Genomic DNA, 13,266 nt, shown 5'->3' on the forward strand with positions numbered 1-13,266 from the left:
TATTTTTTAGCAAAATATTCACTGAGTAAGAACTGTAGCATGAACTAGACAGTAAAAAAAAAACTTGACATTCACAGTATGACAGATCTTCTATTATATAGCCACTGAGGATAATATAACAAGTAAAACACTAAATACAGCTGTCACCATTTTTCGCTAGTAAATACAGACATTCACTGAGTTCAGTGAACCTTTGTTCATAAAAAATATTTTTCTTTTAAATGTAGAGAGTTCTGAAACCTTTATGCCAACTTTTGAAATAGTGAAAGATGGAACAACAACTGAAAAACAATATTTATAATGCACCACATGTTCTTTATTCAGAGGAACACAGTGTTCCAAGGTTCAGACCAAATGTTTCATAGATTTGCTAATAGCTGTGCTCATATTCTCAATTTTCATGCATGACTACAGCTATGACCTGAATTTTTAGTGCATGATGCTCTTTGGTTTAATTTGAGAAAAACAAAAGTAATTCTAATATTACTTCATAGTGATACATATATCTGTGAATCAAGATGAAGAAAGATCTACTTCTCTGTAACATGCTAATACAAAGCTATATTACTTAACGCATACATAGGTATATTTTTACTCAGCAGTATTTATATGAACTTCAGAATGAAATGAAAAACAGTCTAACATTTTCGTTTTCTTATGTTGTTTCCCTACACAGTTGTGACATGGTGTTGTGTAGAGTTCATCTTAAAATTAATTTTAAGGGTCTCAGTCAATGCCTGTCTTTATATTTTCCCTTGTGACATGTTAAATGTGTGAATGTGGTCCTTATTTGATGGAGTGAATAGATTTTACCACTGCCTAGTAAACCCCATTTTTATAATCTCTCAATGCCATGCTTAATCATTTTCCCACCTTTTGGTGCTTTGTATAATTCTTTACAGCACTTCTTTTTCCTCAGGGGAACTATTTACTGTTTTTTACATGTGTTCATACCTATAAAGCTCTTGCTTTTATTAGAAGGGGAAAAAAAATTACAGCAATGTATTTGGATGGTAGGTGAATCACTGTGACCTACCCGTTGCTCTGTTTTCTCATGAAGTACTTTTTCCATTGAATCACAGAAACAGATGTTCTAACACCACCATGCAAAATCTTCTTTTATCATCTGTCACAAAAACGGAAAAGAAGCTGCGCTTTAACAGTAGTTGATGGGTAGTATACCGGTGTCATACAAAGTTCACTTTCCATCACAAATAATTAAAAACCTATTTAAGGGTGCTGTGCATCCCATCGATCTTAGCTGTTTAACAAGATCTTGTGTCCTGTTCTCTCATTGTATAGCTCCAAGTTCTCCTCCAGAATCCCTCTCTGTAAAACAGTTGTTGGGTGTCATTGTGAAGTTGTCATGGAAACCTCCGCTGGAGCCAAATGGAATTATCCTCTATTACACAGTTTATGTCTGGTAAGATTTTCTGGAAGTAGTTCTGAGGATAAATATTAATCTGTAACCTATCAGGAATGTTAGGTTTTTCTTACACAATGTGTTGATTACACGTGTTTGGAAAGCAAATATTCATCCAGCACTTAAAATACTAGCCTTTTGTATATACAAATTCAGATATAATGTAGTAGCTGAAAATTGAGGTATTAAAACTTTGGTAAGCATTTCCAACTTATTTTCTAAAGGTTATGGTAAATGAATTAAAATTTAAATTAGAGCATGGTGACTGTTTTCCTTATATTCTGATTAGGCCCATTGTAAGTCAGGACACAAGCCTATGCTAAATTGTCAAGGAGATTTGAAATAGTCTTAAAATAGAAAAATACTGCTTTCTGTTGTAGAAAGCGTGTAAAAGCAATGTTAGGAGTCTTTGTATTGCCATCAGTTATGTCTACTATTACATTCTGTACTTATGATATTCGTAGCAAATCAGTATTTTAAAATGGGGTTTATTTACTGTATTGTTTGGGTTTTTTTTTCTATCTATTATTTCTTTTTCCCTATTTTTTTTCTGTCATTCCTCCTGGGATCTTTTTCACCCTCAAAAGTTCTGTCACTTTAAAACTTCTAGTTTCTGTCCTACTGTCTGCATAACTTAATTTGGTCTAGTGATGTGGTATCTCTTCAAAGCTCTGTATAACTTTTGCTGGGAGAGAGATTTTGTTAATGATCACTTTTAATATACTGTATTCATCTGCAGTATTTTATTGCTACTACTAAAGTGCAGGAAGCAAATGCTAATGTGCACCTTATGAGATGTGAACCAGATGTGCAAATCAGCAGTTGTTATAAGCACACTACTATTGAGCTTACATTTATTATTTTAATGTCACTTGACAGTTTCAGGGTAGGGTTTGGCCTCAGTTCCTACTGATTTATTTTTTTTAATTATAGCTGCTGTTTAAGTGGTGATAAAGGGAACAGGAGTAAGCTCTTCTTTCCAGAAAAGTCAAATTAGGCTTGTCTTGTTACTTCTGCTGTGGGTCTGGTGCTCTTTAACCACAGAAACAAACCCCACTAAATTAAAGACTATCCTCTGGCTAAGGAAGAGTTAATTCACAATAACGATTATGGTTTTGATACAAGCTGTGTTTGAAGACTTGAGGTTATACAAGTTTACATCCTTATATTGCCTTAAAGCTTACTGATTTTGTTATTATGACAAATGAATTAGTAAGAATTGTTTTTTTAAAACTGTTGATTGAGCCATCTGTCTAAATATATAAATCAAACAACCACACAACTTTTTGCAGTAAGCCTTGTCCTTTTTCCTTCCACATTCTCCTTGCTCTGTTTTATCTGTCCTTACTGTGCCATATCTAAAATTAGAGAGGTATTAGGTATCATCTTGAGGCAAGGACAGTGGACAAAAACTTCTGTTGCCTTCAAAGGGGCCACAACTTCACTCCTTCCTCAGAGTTTGGTTGGAGTTTTTTTTGAGGGGGGATAGGAGGGAGAAAAGGACGAGAGGGAAATTTTAAGTATTTAACCGAATTGTCTATGCAATTTCGTGAAGTGCATTGTAGTGTGAGATTTGACAAGGTAAACTGCCATGCCATAGTTGCTGCATTTGGGAGGCATTTGATAGATTCTGGGGGAAACTGCTGATCCCAGAGCTTCTCAATAAGGCAGAAAGAAGAAATTTAATATATGCATTAAATAAACGTTCCTTCCCTTAAATATATTGGAACAGCTATAGAGAATTTGATAACCTTTCTTTAATGTATTCGGAACTGCAATCCACAACTACTAGTATAAAAAGGGTAATATCTGTAATGTTTTCATTGTTATTATCTTTCAAAGCATTTGTCACAGGACAGGGTACTTTTGGGTGCTAGCAGGCAGCAAAGCAGCATTCTGTGTGCCTTAAGTCTACAATATTCATACTACCTGGGTCTGCAGTTCTGGAGTATTAATGGCATGTTAACAAAATTGCTGAACTTGCATATAGCTATTGCCTTTTGGCATTATCCTGTTCTTCCTAACTGTGCCTGCTTTTGAGAATGTTTTCTTGGAAAATAAGATGTCATAAGAATGCAATTACTCAGGGCAGAAGTGTTTGTAGCAGTAAGCTGTGGATTTTCTTCTTACTTAAATTATAGCCAGCAATGTTTTTCCATACTAAGAATATATTAGGCACAGATCCAAGAAAAGATGTCTTTTCTTTGTATAGAGTTTGATAACTGCAGCAGCAACCTTTTATATTTCTTTGCTGACTATTCAAAATATCAGAAGTTTGGGGAAAATGTAGTGTCCCTTCTTTGTTACTGAGAGCATTTCCCATGTCAAAAGACATTTCATTCAAAATCTGAAAGGGATAGGGAGAATTCAGGCTTTTCATTCTCATGTTTTCTCATTCAAATAGTTTGGTAATACAACTTTATTTCATGAGTATCAGACAGTGATCTTTGTTAATGGGACATTCATTCATTGATCAAAGGATGAAAATCAGCCCATCTATTAATTTTGAATCAACATTTCTCATTTTTTTTAGTATTAGAACTCTTTCTCTTGTTTGTGAAGAGCTCCTTGGTGACTTCTGGAGCAAGATATTCAGTTTTACTTGTCAAATTATCATCCCTATATAAAATCCCATTAAAGATACAGGGCACAGACTCATACAGAAATCAGGAATGGAACCTTAGCTGGCTTTTTTTCCCTGCTACTTTTTTTCCATAAAAGATTAAATTAGTTTAATGAGAAATAGCAGACTTTTTGAATTCAGGTTAGCTATTTCTGTATCTTATTTTACTTTCTGATAATCATTTCATACCTATGCTAATACCAGTGTTTTATTAATGTTAGATCTTACGGTCTTTCTAGGCGGGTTTTGACCTGACTAGAGTTCCATTCTGATCCCCTGCTACATTCCACCAGAATTAACTCAGCACCAGCTAATTCCTGTTCCATATCATCTTCTATTATTCCATTTATAACTTCAGCCTTCTGACCAGTTTCACAGAGTCACAGTAGGGCATGCTCCCTGCTATAATCTTTTTATATTTCGCTATTCCTGTCCAGGGAGACAGTTTAGTTATGCCCTACTGTGTCCTTCCCAAGGGTACCACATTACCATTTGATAGTAGTTACTAGATGTACCTGCTTCTCCTTGAAATTCTGTATAATCTCTGTCTTTGCTGATGTAATTTACAAATGTATTTCTGTGGGGGTTTTGTTCTGGTTTTGGGGAGGAAGGGTTTAAAGCAAAATTAAAAGCACTATTGTGATGCAACATTACAAGTGTGCTTGTCAACATAAAAGACAAAAGTTATCTTGGGCTTTTTAAATGTCAAAATATTTGTAGTTACCACAATACTGAATTTTTCAATTTTGTATTGTATGCCACAGTTGTATACATACAGAAATGGTGTGTAGATATAATTAATAAAATAACTTTTTCTTTAGGAATAAAATGTCAAAAAGGAGTGTTAATGTAACAGAAACATCATTGCAGTTCACAGACCTGGAATATAACTATGAGTATAATGCTTACCTAACAGCAAGTACAAGATTTGGAGATGGGAACATAAAAAGCAATACTATAACATTCAGAACTTCTGAAGGAGGTAAGCTTATGTATAGTATGATGTTTTTATTTAATTCAGGCTTACATTTCTGTCGGCCTTATTTATGTTAATAAAGCTACTGGAAGTAGGAGTGGCATTTAACTGGTCAAGAAGAGATATTCTACCTGCCTGTCTGCACGTGTGTCTGTACATATATCTATGGCTCTATAAAGTTATGATGGGTATTTCTGTTAATTTACTGAGCAAAACTTTGCATTTCCCTTCAAGACAAGGAAGATTAAATTAAATTAATTTTAAATTTTGAAATAAATTAATTTTATAATATATTTTAATAGCTCTTTGCTTTGTCTTGCTGTGATGCAACTTCTAATACAAAAGATACTCTTTAGAGTCTATCTCACAAGTCTGAAATGGTTTTAATTTGAAAATGAAATCTGTAAGTGTATAGTGATTTGTTTAATTTAATGACTTTGTAATTCCAACACAGTAGATGACTTTTGTAAAGGATCATAATATATATACTGTGCTTTGAAAGTCATTCAATTTAATCATTGTTTCTGGTTTTCCTGTCTATCCTATTGCTATAACCCGTTCCAAAATGGATAGTATGTGGGCATATTTCAGAATCATCCTGCATAGATAAACTGATTTCCCAACACGCAATCACTGGCAGGACTAGCCATCCAAGCCATCCCTCAAAAGACTATCATCTAAATTATCAGGCTATAGGTATTCCCTGTCTTTGCTCTGGAAGCTGTAGTGGAAACATAAACTGACTTTTTAAGGCAGGATTTTTAGGAACTGATTGTGGAGTTCCCCTGGCAATTAATATTTTAGTATTTTAGTATTTTATACAGACTTGAAGAGCACAAAGCAAGAGAGATAAGGTAATTTTATAGTGTTCAATATTCTGTGGCATGTTGTGTAGAGCACTTTCTTGGATGGCAAGAAATACGGATTTAAATTCTCTTAAACCAGCTTAAGGAACTGAATAAGCGTTTCCTACATTGCTGTGCTACTGAAAAAGACCATATGCCCATATGCTGCCATTCTATTAGGAGGAAAGGCAAACTGAAGAAGACATAAAGGAGTCCTTCCTCCATACTAACAGGCTGGCAAAAGAGGAAGAAACAGAATTGCTTATACTGTCCAGGCTTATGTATCTGAAATACCTACTTGAGTATGGAGCCTAAATTATGTTTATCATTAGCAAAAGGAGAACAATGTTTTTAATTTAGTTTTCATGAAATATTTTCTTTTTCCCCTATAAGCACATATAGTGTAGAGGCCTCAGTCAACTTCCATGGCTGCAAATTAGACTTACCGTGTGCCCAAAGCAGTGAGTACAGGACAAATTCTATAAGAGTATCTGCTTACAAATGCAGCTAAATACAAACAGGTATAAAAAAAATAAAAAGAAATTGCATTTTCAGAATTTATTTATAACTCCTATTTTATTTCATCATTTCCAGAAGCAGTTTTTATACTGTAATCAGAAATTTATTTAATTTAACATAGGATTTCAAACCTATAGTGCATGTATCTTGGGCACTAAAGTGTACAAAACCTTGAGTTAGTTATGCTAAACTTAACATTCTTCCAGCACCAAGTGATCCACCAAAAGATGTTGTGTACAGGAACCTTACTTCCACATCAGTAATACTATTCTGGTCTCCTCCTCAAAAGCCTAATGGAAATATACTGTATTACTCAGTTTACTTCAAAAATAATTCAGGAATATTCATACAGGTAAGCTTTTTTTTTCCATTCTTCTTTTGTAGAATTCAATAAAGTGCTCTAATGATTCATTAAGGATGAAATCAGTTTTAGGGTTACCACTATATTGTTTTTTTCATTGTCCTTTATCATAAGGAAGTTTTTAAACTTATAAAAACAGAAGAACATCTTGGAATTGTGCCTCTCATTGGACATTCATCTAACTGGGTATTAGAGCAAATAGGTCTTGTGTATATTCTATATATATTCAAAGTTCATATGTACGTGCATATATACACATACATCTAATACATGAACAACATAGTTAGACACTGCACTTATTACAAATCCTTAAGATTGTTTATTTTAGTCTAATCTTCCAATTTGAATACATTTCTATGACAGTTCTGGTTTTACTTTTTTAATGCATGTTTTTACAGTACTGAAAGCAAGAAGACAATGTCTAAGTAGTGAATACATTATTATTTTGTTTTTTGTTACTCTTCAAAAGAAATTAGTGTTCAGTATATTGAAATAAAGATATTGAGATTCCTCAAAGCATAAAAGGCAAAATGTTATAGGGTTTTTTGTGATCTGCACTTTTCTATATAGGTTTTTCTGTTGCTACTTTCATCCTTAGTTATGCACCACATATATTAATTTTATACCTAGTTTTTCTATTTTCCTGTCTAAGAATATATTATGATACAGAAATACAATAAGAAAAAAATAAGCTTCCTTATAATAAGAAGAAATAAGCTTCCTATACAGGTTTTTGGTCACAAGCTTTATACATGTGGAAGAAAAGAAAGAAATATTAATTCATGGAGAAACTAATGCATGAAAAAACACCTCTATTGAATAACCTCATGCTCAAGTATGTATAGTGTGAGGTATGTGTGTGTTTGAGCATAACTAAAAAAGTGTTCACAAATTTTGCAAATACCTGTAGCTGAGTAATTGCTGTCATACTTCAGTGTATACACTTCTCCGACTTCTGTGAAGTTGTGTGGTTGCCAGGCTCTGTCTGCATAGTTTTAGGTGCAGGCATACCATGAATTGACATTCTGATGAGATTAAAATAAGGGCTACAGTTCAGAGCTTCAGCCTTTGCTTGCACTGTTGGTACACTACTGTTGGTAGCATTTTTCTTAGCCTAACAAACCCCTGGAGAAACCTTTATACCTGAATTAGCCCATCTGATGAATAGCGTCTACATTTATTCAGTTCTCAGTAGAAGCAATTTTAGAGGAAGACTATGGACTTGGGCTATTCCTGCCTTTAGGAATGCGGCACTCTGAGTGAAATAAGCTGAAACTATTTCACTGAGAGCTAAAATCCCTCTGGATGTACCTAGGGCTCTGGAAATAAAGGAGCAAGATAGGGAAGATGAAGCAAAGTATCACTGGTCCAGCAAGATGAGGGTCTGTGGCATATACAGACAGTAATAAGCTGTATGAGTGTATGCACACATACAGTTTGCAACTATCTGTAACATAGGAGTATCACCCTATAGCTGCAGGGTGTCTTGGTAAGTTTTGTATTGCATGTGCTTGGAAAGAAATAATCCTTAGCTGAATACTCTGCATCTAGGTCACCATTCTGCTTATGTTTATCCAAACTGTATTTTCAGTTTGGAAATTATACAGGTAAATTTAAAAAGTATGATCTTTTCAAATTTCTAGGAACCCCACCTTCTCAGACATGTTGCTATGGACAGTCATTCTCTGCTTCTTTGTTCAGGACATAGTAACAGAGGTCAAAGTTTTAAACCATATCTTCTAGATGCTGGAAAAACCATCCTGGCTGATGCTCAAGAATATCAAGCAAATAAGCATCTTCCGATGTTGTCATAATCTGAAATAGATATTAAAGTCATACTAAAGCTAGTGCTACTCTATTGCCTCAAACTCTCAGTTCTCACACACAGGCTTTAGTATGCCTGAGGAGTTTGAGAATATGTGAGAATCTGGTTATGAATATGTTAAAATCAGCTGCAGAGTAAAGGGAAAGAAGTCAAAGGATCTATGAAAGTAATTGGCTCATTGCTAAATACTGATCTATAATTGATATAATTGGCTTGAATAAACTCTTTTATTCAAGCTTTTTATACTTATATTTTTATTAGAGAGAAAGTGGGAAAGGTGCAAATTTCAGTACAGATAGCAACTGTCCTGTTCTGGCACATCATGCAGGGGAGCCAGAAGCTAAGTAGACAAAAAAAGCCCACAGCCCTTCTAGAGACTGAACAGTAGACCCCAAACATCCATCCATTTGTACTTCAGGCCAACCTAAGTGAACATGACTGGATATAGTTCAGAGTGAAGTTCAGCTTGGTCTGTCCTCAGCATGCAGACAAGGGATACAAGCAATGTGTTACCTTAACTTAACAATCAAGTGTTTTCTTTTACCAGTATGAGCAAAATAGGGATAAAGAGGAACTTTCCTAAAATACACTATTGCACATAAAAAGGAAACATCTTCTTCACTTAGGTTGATACTGGAACAGTGTAGATTATGCTCCTTGAGGGATGGCTTGGATTAGCCCTCACAGTGTCACCACTCTCACCTGATTACCAGAGACAATGAACCTAAAGAAGGAAACAGAAGGGGGGGGGGGAAAGGTTAATAGTGAAGAACAGCTGCACTGTGTTGCCTGTACACAGCTAGTTACAGCTTTATGCCACTGGAAATTTCTGCTGCTTCCTGAGGTGAAGATACTACTTTCTGCTGTCACTTTCATGGCTTGTGTGTATTGCTTACACTTAGCTGCTTTTAATAATCTGATACTTTGCTATGTCAAAACTTCTTTCATGTATGGATGAAGAAAGAGACAGAAGGAAGAATTTCTTCAGCTGTAGCCAAAGATCCCAAGCTGTTTGCTTTCATCTGCAGCCACAGTTAATTGTAAAACTTCCTATAGTGTTCTATCCCGAGGGTACAATTAGTACAAGTTCCATCTTTTCTCAGTTTGTACCCACACAGTTCTTCCTGCTCACCCTTACTCTTAATTGTGTTCATTCTTTTCTACGTTTTTGTTTAATGTAATCCCCAGTCCTTCGGCTACTCATAGACAGGGACCTACCACTTGAAACAGCTTTTGTTGAACCACCAAAAAGCCTGTTGTTATAGTGTTCATATTGGTTCACTGAGACCCTGAGTGCTGGACAGCTGACTAAATTCTTAATGTATGCTTTTTGAATTAAGAGGTGGATTTTCAGCTGTTCATACTTGTAAACTATTAAATATAGAATCAAAACTTGCTGTGGTACCTTTGACATTTTTACCTTGAAAACTGAGAGAATTAGTTAAGGTCTTTTAAAAAATATTAGATATTGCAAAAAAAAGTTAATTATTAATAATTACAATATCTAATAATAATAGGAGGAGAGTAAAATGGTGCTTCTGGGTCAGAAGGTTATACTGTGCTTGAACATTGAAAAGTTTAATTAAATACCTTAGAATTTGACTCTCCTTTTCCTGTCTCTTACCTTACCTTACTCAAATGTAAAGCAAAGGTCTTCACAGACCTTTTTGGTTAGTTACATGCAGATGGTGCAAGCTTCCATCTATGTTTAGAAGGAAGTCATATATTAAGGTGAAAGTCCTTTGCATTTTGACTGATGTTCACCTAACCACATCTTTCAGACAAACCTAACAGTGTGCTTTAATAAATTAATAGGACTGGATGTAAAAATGTATGCTGCCAATCTGTGCAGCACCTGTTCTGCGTCCAAAACAAAGGCTTACATTTTCATTGACAGACAAACTGTTTACTTAGGTTATGTGAGCACTACTGATTGTAGGCGAAACTAGGTCCTCAAATACTGGTGTAAAAGTCTCAGGTAAATAAATGACAGTATCACGTATTGCTTTCTGCAGAAAAAAAAATCATTTTGTCTGTACAAATATTGGTGAAATGTTACATTAGTTATATAAATTGATATGTATTGGTGGCAGTCCTCAAGATTGCACACTGAACTATCAGTTTGCACTCAGTACAGACTCAACTGGTAGAGCATATCACAGTGGCTTCTTCAGCAGGAATTTTCTTCTAGAGAAATATAACCCATTTTTTAGGATGTGGTTTTAGGAACCTCGTGTTTTTATGTGGTATTTCTGAATTTAAATATACAAACACTGCAGTCACCTTTGTCCTGTTTCAGCAAGTCTGCTATCACAGCCTCTCTTTTTCAGGAAAGCATTTAATTTAAAGTCAGCTTTGATTTTAAGGAGATAGAGTGTGTGAATAAGATGTTACACCGAAAATTGTGGGCAGGCCAAATAACTACTAGGCAGTGCATCAGGGGGTGGACAAAATCCAGTTCACCATGAAAATATTGCTATGCAGAAAGTCCTTTGCTTTCCATCATTCAGATCAGGCAAGGAAGTCACATAAGTGATAATGTAATCAATCTATGGGCACTTAGTAGATGATACTTTTTGTTGTTTTCTTGTTTGCAACATGGATAAACTCATTGCAATATTACAGATGCAATGTGCTTTAATAAAAAGGTGGATTGGCAGTCAACAAATACAAACAGGGGAAGCAGTCAATTACATACTCTGTAGTACTTATAGGGAATAACAACAGACAATAAATACAATAAATTACTTGAGTATTTCAGTAAAAATCAGGATTCATTAGGAGTCAAAGTTTAGGTCTATGTCTCCTGAACACTAAGGTGAATCATCTGTTGGTGGTGGTGATAGCTAAATGGGAAACTGGAAAGAGAAATCAGTGAATAAGTAATATTTTCAATGGCAACACTTATTTTATTTCCTTTAGAATTTCACAAGTTATGGTAATGACAGCAATGGCAATATGTCCCAGTCTGCAGTTCTGGATGACTTGGCAAAATACAGCCATTATACTCTATGGTTAACTGCAAGCACAGCTTTTGGAGATGGAAACAAAACCAGTGAAATAATAGACGTGTATACAGATCAGGACAGTAAGTTAGTAACTTTTTTAATGCTCAGTATATATCCGTGCTTCTATTAATTAAATATTCTCTAACTTTAAAAATCATTTTACTGTTATGATGGCAAAGTTAAAAAAAACCCAGTAAGTACTGCAGTATTTTTCTTGGCAAAGAAGACATTTTGATCTGAGTCTTTCTCTTTTAATACTGAGAACATAGTTCACAAGTTGTTTCTTTAGATACCAGCAATACAAATATTGTCTTAAACTATCATTAATACTTTTATTAAACAAATTTAACATAGATGGCTGTTCATACATGCCTTCAAAATATTTTGCTTTTGATAGTGAAACATAGAAGACTTTTAAAAGTTGTAAAAACACTACAAGTGGGATTTACAGACTAATAATACTTTGAACATTTATTTTTGTTTTAGTTTTGGATGCTTTATTGCTGTAATCCATGCATTTATTTTTTGCTTATTATCTCTCATAGTCCCAGATGGTTTTGTTGAAAATCTGGTCTATCAAAACATTTCTTCATCTTCTGTAAATGTAAGCTGGCTTCCACCATCCCAGCCAAATGGCTTAGTCTTCTTTCATGTTTCTCTAAGTTTATTGCAACTGGGAACCAGTAAGGTATTGTCTTTCATTACTTACAACACAAGCATCGTTTTTGACAACCTGGAGAAGTATACTGATTACATTCTGAAAATCACACCAGCCACTGATAAAGGATCTTCTGAACTGCATGCTCTAAGTTTGCATATAAGAACTGATGAAGATGGTAAGATAAGTATATTTTATTCATTCCTAAGGAAATGTAGAAGAAAAAAATAAATAGCTTTCTAGAAGGGGAAAACCAGAAAAGATTATGTTTATTTTTCTCATATTACTTAAAGCTTTTTTGTTATACAATGACACAAACAACTGCTAGACATTTCTGTGTTGGGACCATGAAATAGAATTTTCCAGTCATAGCACAACTTTAACTGATATCTAAAAGACACTTTTCATTGTAACTAGTATTTTCCTGAGGTTATCCTTGTTTTTCTTTTTCTTATTTCTTCATGTAGTTCCAGAATCAGCACCAATAATCAAAACATTTTCAAACCTCTCAACTACCTCAGTAATGCTTTCATGGGATCCTCCTGTTAAGCCAAGTGGTATTATAATAAGTTATGATTTAAATTTATTTGGTCCAGAAAGGAATAGCTCATTCTCTACCACCAATAATTTTATCATCTTGGAAGACCTTCTTCCGTTCACATTATACAGCATTTATGCAGCTGCAAGAACAATAAAAGGACTTGGTCCATTTGCCATGCTTCAGTTTTACACAGATGAGTCAGGTGAGCAAAATCAATTGTAACCAACTTTGAAATATTTGCCATATGTTACTGCATCTGTCTTAGATCTGAACATCAGATCTGGAGAAAGCTGAGATGAAAGATCCATTTTCCATTGGTCTCTGTGTGAAGAGCTTTTTGAAGAAGGAAATGCAACAAGGGGAGTGTTTTCTGAGTTCTCCTCCTCCCACCACAGTGTAAAAGAGGAACTCACATTCTGCATAGGATTACAAAAATAACTCCAGGGAGAAATGTCTTTTGCCTTTGGAATGTGTTGCAGTTTGCCAA

General features: G+C 34.7%; 1 protein-coding gene across 1 annotated transcript in view; it reads left to right on the top strand.

The window, feature by feature from the left end:
• The window catches only part of PTPRQ (protein tyrosine phosphatase receptor type Q), a 100,283-nt gene that overhangs the window by 25,476 nt on the left and 61,541 nt on the right, over positions 1-13,266 (top strand). Inside the window, exons 17-22 of the mRNA XM_031047973.2 lie at positions 1,303-1,423; positions 4,868-5,028; positions 6,593-6,738; positions 11,495-11,660; positions 12,126-12,416; positions 12,706-12,981. Coding sequence (XP_030903833.2) covers positions 1,303-1,423; positions 4,868-5,028; positions 6,593-6,738; positions 11,495-11,660; positions 12,126-12,416; positions 12,706-12,981 — 1,161 coding nt within the window. The remainder of the gene's footprint in view (positions 1-1,302; positions 1,424-4,867; positions 5,029-6,592; positions 6,739-11,494; positions 11,661-12,125; positions 12,417-12,705; positions 12,982-13,266) is intronic.

The sequence above is a fragment of the Melopsittacus undulatus genome, chromosome 5 (assembly GCF_012275295.1).
Source record: "Melopsittacus undulatus isolate bMelUnd1 chromosome 5, bMelUnd1.mat.Z, whole genome shotgun sequence".
Classification (NCBI taxonomy): domain Eukaryota; kingdom Metazoa; phylum Chordata; class Aves; order Psittaciformes; family Psittaculidae; genus Melopsittacus; species Melopsittacus undulatus.